At 49.0% G+C, this 10,201-nt stretch overlaps 2 protein-coding genes across 2 annotated transcripts; both read right to left on the reverse strand.

The window, feature by feature from the left end:
• Nucleotides 1-859: 859 nt before the first annotated feature.
• LOC147984649 (uncharacterized) lies at nucleotides 860-1,288 on the reverse strand. The gene is made up of 2 exons (XM_087541196.1): nucleotides 1,217-1,288; nucleotides 860-1,171 (listed from the first exon to the last, which is right to left on the reverse strand). Exons 1-2 carry the CDS (start codon nucleotides 1,286-1,288, stop codon nucleotides 860-862), a joined length of 384 nt encoding a protein of 127 aa, XP_087397322.1.
• Nucleotides 1,289-1,666: 378 nt separating this feature from the next.
• LOC147984650 (uncharacterized) lies at nucleotides 1,667-2,508 on the reverse strand. The gene is made up of 2 exons (XM_087541197.1): nucleotides 1,946-2,508; nucleotides 1,667-1,799 (listed from the first exon to the last, which is right to left on the reverse strand). The coding sequence occupies exons 1-2, from the start codon at nucleotides 2,506-2,508 to the stop codon at nucleotides 1,667-1,669; spliced, it is 696 nt and encodes a 231-aa protein (XP_087397323.1).
• Between the last annotated feature and the right edge of the window lie 7,693 nt (nucleotides 2,509-10,201).

Raw genomic sequence — 10,201 nt, forward strand, 5'->3', positions numbered from 1 at the left:
GCAGAGGAGGTCCGCGTTCCATGGTCGGGTTGTTTCTTAACCGGCGGTGTCTCCCTTGCGCTTGTTTGACTTGCGGGCGTCGATGAGGTAGTAGGCGCTGCGCTCGCACAAGGCCTTGCTGATGATGAAGGAGCCTTCCCATGGGGAGGAAAACTTGTGTTGGCCGGCTTGGTGCTGGACGAGTCAGAGGACGAGGTCTCCCTAGTGGAATGTGAGGGGCTTGATCTTCTTGTTGTGGTAGTGCCTTAGGACTTGCTGATAGATGGCTGACTGGCTGAGCACCAAGAGGCATGCTTCTTTGAGTTGGTCGATGCCTTCTTCGCGGGCTTCCTTGGCTTCGGCTTCCATGTACAGCGCGACGTGTGGCGAGTTGAACTCGACGTCGGTCGGGATGACGGCTTCGGCTCCGTAGACAAGGAAGAACGGGGTAAACCGGTCGACCAATTTGGCATTGTGCGGAGACTCCAGAGGAAGTCTGGCAACTCATCGAGCCAGCTGCCAGGTAAACGGACGAGCGGCTCGACAAGCCGTGGCTTGATGCCGGATAGAATGAGGCCATTGGCCCGCTGGACCTGGCCGTTGGATTGCGGGTGCGTCACGGAGCCCAGGTCGAGGCGGATGCCGAAGAGGAGCAGTATTGCGCGAGCGCGCCCTGGGCGAAGTTGGTGCCGTTGTCTGTGTTGATGCTGTTTGGGACGCTGTAGCGCACTGCGATATCCTTGATGAACCAGATGACTGTTGGCCCATCCAGCTTCTTGATCATTTGTGCTTCGATCCACTTGGTGAACTTATCCACTGCCACCAGTAAGTGCGTCATGCCGCCTCGAGCGGTCTTGAAAGGTCCCACCATGTCGAGTCCCTACACCGTGAAGGGCCAGGTGATCGGGATGGTTCGGAGTGCCGAGGCCGGCTGGTGGCTGCGCTTGCTGAAGCATTGACATCCCTCACATTTGAGGACAAGCGACTCGGCGTCTTGGAGGGCCGTGGTACAGTAGAATCCATGACGAAAAGTCTTGGCCACCAGGGACCTCGAGGCGGCGTGGTGCCCGCACTCGCCCTGGTATATATTGAGGAGGATCTCAATGCCCCTGTCTTGTTCGACGCAGCGCTGGAAAATGCCCGTCGAACTGCGCTTGACGAGCTCATTGTTGATGATGTTGTAGGCGGACGCCTGGCGTTGCACTTGCCGAGCCTCGGTCTAGTCCATGGGGAGAACCCCATTCTCTAGGAACTCCGAGATGGGCAGGGCCCATGATGGCGCCGTCACCACGGCGAAGACGGCCACCATGGCCGGTTCCGAGACAGCAGCCCCCGATTAGATGGCGGCAGCCCCCGGGTCGGGGACGGCGGCAGCCGGGTCGAGGATGACGACAGCTGGGTTGAGTGTTGCAGCCCCCGAGCCAGGTTGGGCAGTCCACGGGTTGGGTTCAGTAGCCCTCGGGTTGGGTTCGGAGTCCCCCGGGCAGGGTTCGTCGGCCCCCGGGCCGGGTTCGACAACCCCTGGGCTGGGTAGAGGCGCGGCCGGGTTGTCCGGGACGAAGATGGACTCAGAGTCTGGGGCCGGCTTGATGGATGGTTCGTGCAGGTGCTCGAGGGAGATGCCGGACGGGATGGACTACCGGGACGAGCCGATCTTGGCCAGTGCGTCAGCAGCTTCATTTTTCGCTCACTGGACATGGAGGAGCTCGCAACCGTCGAAGAAGCCGGACAGCTGCTGGACGAGGAAATGGTAGCTTGCCATGTTGGCGCCGCAGGCATCCCACTCGCCGGAGCACTGCTGCACCACAAGGTCCGAGTCTCTGTAGCATAGAATGCGTCTAATGTCGAGTTCCTTGGCAAGCCGGAGGCCATGCACAAGGGCTTCGTATTCGGTGACGCTATTGCAGGCGGCGAAGTGGATCTAGAGCGTGTACCGAAGCCGGTCGCCCTTTGGGGAAGACAACACGATGCCGCCGCCAGGCCAAGGTTCATCTTGGAGCCATCAAAGTGCATGTGCCAGTGCGTCGAATCCAACGGTGGCGGCAGGTACTGGGTCTTGGTCCAGTCGACGAGGAAGTTGACCAGGGCTTGGGACTTGATCGTGGTGCGGTGCTCATAGAGGATGGTGTGGCCGGCTAGCTCGATAGCCCACTTGGCGACCCGGCCAGAGGCATCCTGGCAACCGATGATCTCGCCAATAGGGGTCGTCCTGTCCACGGTGACAACATGCTCTTGGAAGTACTGTTTTAACTTCTTGGCAGTAAAATACACACCGTAACACATCTTCTGGTAGTGCGGGTAGTTCTGCTTGGAGGCGGAGAGCACCTCGCTCAGGTAGTAGACCGGGCGCTGGACGGCTTTGATCTTGCCCTTCTCCGGCCGCTCGACCACCACCACAGTGCTGACCGACCGCGAGGTGGCTGTGATGTAGAGTAACAGCGCTCCTTCTCGCTTGGTGCGGCCAGGACAAGTGCAGTAGAGAGCATATGCTTGAGACCCCGGAAAGCCTCGTCTGCCTGGTCGTTCCATTTGAACGGTGACGTCTTCTTCATCGGCTGATACAAGGGCAAGGCCCGCTCGCCCAGCCGGCTGAGAAACATGCTGACCAAGGACAAGCAGCCGGTGAACTTCTAGACATCATGGAACCGAGCCAGCTTGCGCATGCGCTCGATTGCCTTGATTTTCTCTGGGTTCGCCTCAATGCCGCGCTCTGAGACGAGGAAGTCGAGTAGCTTTCCAGCTGGGATGCCTAAAACGCATTTCTCCGGGTTGATCTTGATCCGGTACTCACGTAGGTTAGCAAAAGTTTCCTTCAGGTCGTCGAGGAGCATGAGGTGCTGCTTGGTGATAACCCACAAGTATAGGGGAATGTTTGTAGCCTTTTTGATAAATAAGAGTGCCGAACCCAACGAGGAGCTAAAGGCAGAACAAATATTCCCTCAAGTTCTATCGACCACCGATACAACTCTACGCACACTTGATGTTTGCTTTATCGGAAATAGTTATGAAACTATTTTGTAGGTGTGATGGTAGAACTACTTTGCAAGAATAAAACTAGAAGTACTTTGCAAGATAATAAAATTTAGGTGTTTAGAAAAAGGGTTTGTGTCAACAAGAAAGTTATTTGACCCTAGGCAATCAATAACAAGTACCGATAATCATTCTTGCAATTCTATATGAGGGCGAGGCATGAGCTAACATACTTTCTCTACTTGGATCATTTGCACTTATGATTGGAACTCTAGCAAGCATCCGCAACTACTAAAGATCATTAAGGTCATGAAACCCAACCATAGCATTAAGTATCAAGTCCTCTTTATCCCATACGCCATAGCCCACCTACTTGGGTTTAAGCTTCTATCACTCTCGCAACATATTATAGCGGGGAGAAGAGGTGTTACATCGCTGCATAGAGGGGGAGAGAGTTGGTGTTGACGGTAGCAAGATTGTTGATGTAAATCGTTGTCCCGATCATTGCCCCAGTGGCACTCCGGCACCACCGGAAGCAAGGGGGGAGATCCCCCCTCCTTCTTCTTCTTCCTTGGCTTCCCCCCTAGATGGGAGGAGAGTTCCCCTTCTGGTCCTTGGTCTCCATGGCAGTGGACGGGCGGGAGCCCCTCCGAGATTGGATCTCCCTCTATGTTCTCTTCTTTTTCGCATTCTACAGATCTGGCCGAAAATCGTTTCTTATATTCTGGGAGATCCGTAACTCCGATTGCACTCATATTTTAACATGATTTTTCCGGATATAAGATTCCTTGCGCCCAAAGTAGAGCTGCAACCAACGTACGAGGTGAGCACAACCCACCACCACGCGCCTGGCTCAGGGGTGGTGCACTGGTGTCTTGTGCCCTGTGTGGGCCTCCGTTTGCGGTGATTCCAACTCCCCAAAAATCTCATATATTCCAAAATAATTCTCCGTAAATTTTTATTGCATTTGGACTTCGTTTGATATGAATATTCTGCGATACAAAACACATGCAAAAATAGGAACTGGAACTGGGCACTGGATCAATAGGTTAGTCCAATAAATCATATAAAAAGTTGCTAAAAGTATGTAAAAGTTGTATAATATTGGCATGAAACAATCAAAAATTATAAATACGACGGAGACGTATCAGCATCCCCAAGCTTAATTCCTGCTCATCCTCGAGTAGGTAAATGATAAAAAAGATAATTTTTGATGTGGAATGTTACCGAACATAAACTTGATCATATGTCTAGTCATGGCATGAATATTGACACATAAGTGATTCAAATCAAAATTCTATAATTTGACATAAAGATATCAATACTCAGGCATCCCAACAAACAATTATGTCTTTTAAAATATCAATGCTAAAGAAAGCTATCCCTACAAAATCATATAGTCTTGTCATGCTCTGCATTCTTAACACAAAGTATTTATCATGCACAACCCCGATGACAAGCCGAGCAATTGGTTCATACTCCCTCCGGTCCTTTTTACTCTGCACATTGGATTTGCCGAAAGTCAAACTTTGCTACAAAATTTATATTAGAAATTATTAGCATCTATAATATCTAATAAATATAATATGAAAATATATTCCAAGATGAATCAAATGATATTGGTGTTGTTATGTGAATGTCTATAATTTTTTATATAAACTTGGTCAAATTTGGATGAGACTGACTTCGGACAAACCTAATATGCAGAGTAAAAAGGATCAGAGGCAGTACTTTTTAACACGCTTCAGCTTTTTCAACTCTCACACAATACATGAGTGCAAGCCATGGAGATGCCCATCAATCGATATTAATGGGTGGAATAGAGTATGATGATAGGGGTAAATATAAAGAAGAGAAAAAGGTAAGAAAGTCTCACATCAACATGGCTAACCAACGGGCTATGGAGATGCCCATCAATCGATATTAATGCGAGGAGTAGGGATTGCCATGCAACGAATGCACTAAGAGCTATAAGTGTATGAAAGCTCAATATGAAAACTAAGTGGGTGTGCATCTAATCCCACTACTACAAGATGCTGCTAACGTGACACTACGATCAGAGACCCTTCGACGAAACTGTGTGCGATGCAATAATCACAAACAGTGGTGTAAAAACCGTCGAAACAGGTGCAAGACGTTTGCGATGATGGATGCATCAAAAACGGTTTTGATTTTAGTTGCATGTGTGATGCAGGGCATACGATTCAGTTCAATTAACTGTTTGCGATGAGGAGGAACAAAAGAAACGAGCACCTAGATGAAGGTGTGTGCGATATACAACATATCGTTCACTCGGATGAACTGTTTGTGATTAGGCAACACAAAATAAACAGGCAGCCGGATGAAGGTGTGTGCGATGTACAGCATACGGTTCACTCAAATGAACTATTTGTGATTAGGAAACACAAAAGAAATGGTCAGCCAGATCAAGGTGTGTACGATATACGGCATGCAGTTCACTCGGACTTGTCGTCAGTGTGTGACCTCTGTGGCAACTATTCGCTCCCCACTAGCCTCTTCGCCTTTCCCTCGCGATTTGGAACTGCTGTCGCACACTCTTCCTCCTTCCATTTGCCTTCACCCTTCCTTCTGCCATTGTTCGATCATCTTCTCCATGGAGGGAACAGGCCGGAAACGAGCCCCGTTATTCTTGCCCCAATCTGAAAGATGACGTGGTGGAGGAACTCATTGATCGGTGCGATCTCAACACCTCGGCTAGCATGGCAGGTTCGTTCAAGACCGTTCTCGACTCAACTAATAGCATCATTACAAGAAACCCAAGGGTCCAGGAGCGGTTTGATCTCCCCTATCTTCTTCGGCGTGACCCTGCTGAGTGGCGCGGGAACGACGGAAGCCTCGCCTTGTGCAAGTTGATGCCGCTTGATAATGATAGGTGTGTTGTTATGATGCCATCGCTTGAGGGCAAGGCTTGGGCAGGCGCAAATGAAGATTGGATTGTTTATATTGGGTACAACTGTGAGTGGGAACTTGTGAATGTGTACACTCGTCACCAGGTTCCCCTTCCAAAAATCTCAGACTACCCTGAGGTTGAGCACACAGATGATCTACGTGAGTTCAAATACGATCATGGTGACTGTCGTCTACGGAAGATAGCAATTTGTCGAGTTTCCAACCGCTCTTGGGATTACACGAACTGTGAAGTTGTTGCTATCTTCGATAAGCTTGTTGCCTTCCTTACTTCCACGCCTCGATGGATATTGCTCAAAAATCAATTTCTGTACACAGATGAGTACTGTGATGCAATTCAATACGAGGGTCTTGTGTTTGCTGCCACCACTTGTGGCACTATTTTTGCATGGAATCATCATGCTTTCGGTATGTTTGTATTCCATCGTAATTATAATTGTTTCATCCACATGCATGCGGGTTAGCTAGTTTCCATTTACTAATTAATTAACCTTCTTGTGTTTCCAAGGTCCTGTGAACATTCCACCACCTATACTTGAAAACATTTATAACCAAGGGGGAGATGACGATGCTGATGAATATGAGCATGAGGACGAGCAGGACCCATATACTTAGTGGCGCCTGGCAACTTATTCCGATGGATAACCTCTTCTTGTATGTATACAGGGCACTACTGATGTTACTAAAGAAGCAAGTGTTGTCTCGCATGGTCGCACTCTCCAGACCTATTCCAACATCCGTTGCAGGGTATTGAGGATGGATACTAGTGTACTATTGCCAACACCTTCTCCCTGGTTCAGTATTGAAAGTCTTGGAGGAAACTCACTCTTCCTTGGACAAAACTATCAAATGATGGTGAAAGGAAATCCAGCTGCTGTTGACACAACGTTACTACCATTTATGAGAAGAAACTATATCTATACCTTGGTCATTGATATGCTTCCCTACCATCACAATATGGGTCCTGACATAGCCCGCTTCAGCCTGGATGATCAGTCCTGCGTTGGTCTCAAGATTGATAGTAGTTGGCCCTTCCCAGAGAATCACTTCTGGTTCAAAGCAAGCATTTCCAATGCCAGCGAGTGGTTGAGCTGAAGTTCATTTCATCGCTTTGTTATTTGTTGTGTGAGAAAAACTTCACTTTACTAGAATGTGTTGTTGGAAATGATCTATAATCCAACGTGTATCCTCGTTGTCGTTGTGGGTTGATGACTTGTTGTATGTAATCAATGGTACATTTGCATATGCGTCCATCAACTCACGCCTGCTAGTGGTGTCCATATGAAAAGTGCTAGTGATTTTAGTTGCAAAAATTAGATAGTGCTAGTGATTTTTAGCTGCATATTTTGACAAATCGCAGTGTTACAAGGTTGACAAATGGCAATGCTACTAGATAAAAAAATGTCAATCTTTCCAGTTTGAAAAATGGCAACATACCCAAAATGACATATGCAAATCTTACCCAATTGTTTCTACGTGGTTGCACACGGGTCATGCAAAACAACCGTTTGTGTTGAACGGATGCACAAATCCTGCACTGCGAGGAAGACCATAGCTCTCACTTTGCATACGGGTTTTCTATCTAAAACGTTTGCGATCAAGAGCTGCAGAAATCCTGCTCGGCACATTTTCCCTTGGCTTCCCGGGGAAGCTGTCAGTTTGCATACGGGTGTCCCGACTAAAACGTTTGCGATGAGTGTTTTATATTTAAATACCATTGATGTTTTTTTCAAAAGAAAATCGTTTGATAAGTCTATACATTAAGAGAGAAAAAAGCAAGTTTGTTCAAACCATATCTTTCATTCAGTCACACTGCGAATTTATATTCATATGATCAAGAATTTGAGATACAGTATTAAACCCCAAAAAAAACTATTTCCGGCGGCGGCGGAGGCGGCGTGCCGCGCCGTAGTTGTCATTGTCATCCTCCGGGACGCCATTGTTGAAGTCTTCAAGGCAGCACAAAATGTTCTTCACTTGTAAATCAAACATCTTGTCGTCGTGCGATCGACGGGCGGGGCGCGGGAGCATGGCAACTGGCGCCGCTGAGAGGCAGTGGACGACGGCAGCGTCCCATGCCGCTAAGGGGGGCGTGCGCACGGGCACGGGCGCGGCAGGTGAAGCCAAACGCACGGGGGCCGGTGCCACAAGGTACCCCGAAAAATCCCAAAAAATTGACACAACACTCCTGTTGTTCTATGTTGACACGAGAAAATTTTGAAAGCAATAAGAGGCAATGGATATCATTTCGTCCCCAAAGGTGGGACGTTCCCTACCGAAACCATCAGGCTTGTTGTGAGAAGCTCTGGTTTGTGAGAAGCATATCCCCAAACCTGCCCCAAATGGGACAAAAAATTTACCATGGCATGTTGATGCCGCTCCATGATAGCATGCCACGTTTCATGAATTTCAGACGAGCTTTGGATTTACTAGAATTTAAAAACTAGGTATCTGAATGTTTGTGGCCGAGTAACCATGGCAGGGTGTTTTCCATTCATTCCCATTTCTTGCATGGGACCTAAGCATGCAACCAAGGACACAAATTTGAATTTTAAACCAATTTATATGCATTAGAGCATGTGCATGTAGTTCAAATTTGAATTATACACATGAATGCATAGAAAACTTAGTTAATTTCAATTCTTTTATGAAACACATATAGTTGCATGTTGACTGCAGATAAAAGTTCTAGCAATTCAAACATCGTCCATTGCCCCTATGACCCCATTATGTAATTCAAATCAAGATGAAAAATCAAGTAGATCGCACACAGTTTATTATCACCAACTGTGTGAGATGCAGCACAAAATATCCTAGAGCACCGTCGGTGTATAGTATGCCTATGGCTTACGCGAGAAGGTACATCGGCTAGTCCACAGCCGGCGTCGCAAGCACACCATCTCGCTCCCCATATATCATTTCACTGTTCAATCATCGCCAATGAAAGATGGGCACGTGGACCCGCATCGTGAGGGCAACTTCGGTGGCCCGCTCCGGCGAGAGCGCGGCCGCAGCTGCCATGCGCGTCCTAGCAAGGTGCATGAGCAAGGCCGCAATCTGTGACCGGGTGGCAAAGGCAGCCCAAACGGCCGCTGTTGCTTCTTAGGTGGCGGCAACACCATCTGCCTCGGGGATAACAATTGGCGAGAGCGGCACAAAAGCTGTCCGTTCTGCAGCGGTGGCCTTAGCCCTAATGGAGGCCGCCCACGACCATGTCGAGGCCACCCATGCCCAGCTCCTGGCGGTCACCGCACAAATTGAATGAAGCTTCTCCGACAATGGTCGGCATCCCAAGGCCGAAGAGATGGCAATCGTCGAGAGCGTTCGAGCAGCCATCCGTTCCTCCGCCGCATACCTTGCGACGACGTAGCCGCCCAAGCCGAGATAGCGGCCGCCCACGCCCAGCTCATGGCGGCCTTTTCCAAAGAGATGGCGGACGCAAAGGGCGAGATGCTTGCCGAGTATGGTGTGATGGATGCCATGGAGCCCCTTCCCTAGGAGACCGTCGGGCGCGAGCTGGACATGGAGGCAGTGGCGGAGATCGACGAGCAGCAGCCGTAGTAGTACTCTTTGTTTTGTTTAATTAAGAGCGCCGATCTTTAATTTGTTAGAGTAATGTTTAGGTCAGATAGCTCCATTTAATTGCTGAACTTGCTCGATTAAGAAGTGTGGGTGTGATGTAGTCTCCTTTGTGTACCCAAATTATGCAATGACGTGGATGACCACTGTAACCATGGAAATTCAAACCAAATTTTTTGACGTTCAAACTCATCACACACGGGTTAAGCTATCTAAATCGTTTGTGATGTTCACATATCGTACACAGTTTTGAATAAGGGACCGTGTCTGATGACACTTCGCGCGCCAGTTTTTTCCTGAAGCGATTCCAAATTTTCGGCTTCCACGGAAATATCTACCTCCCTGCCCCCTTACCAAAAGCCACATTTCCCCTGTTTCCACCTTCCTTTCCAAGTTGAAACCTTCACTCCTTGCTTGCAGCGCAGCCTCCTCGTCGGCGACCCTCCTTCACGCTGCTCGGCCTCGCCTATCCAGGCAGGTAATCCACACCCGACCCCCATCCTCATCCTCCTTCCACATCCCAAATGCCTCGACCGCCAGCGCGGGCGCGACACCTTCCACCCAAATCACTGACCCCTCCACCAAATAAGCACCGCCCTAAGCCATCGTGCATGCAATATAGCCAGGATCTCAAGGAGCATTTGGTAGCGAAGAGGTAAATCACAGTCGCACGCGCGGATGAGGTCGTGATGGCTACCATTCGTGCCAACCCCCGGATCTTGGAGGAGCACCTCACCGTCGAGGC

This window comes from Triticum urartu, chromosome 2A (assembly GCF_056163025.1).
Source record: "Triticum urartu cultivar PI428250 chromosome 2A, HENAU_Tu73, whole genome shotgun sequence".
Classification (NCBI taxonomy): domain Eukaryota; kingdom Viridiplantae; phylum Streptophyta; class Magnoliopsida; order Poales; family Poaceae; genus Triticum; species Triticum urartu.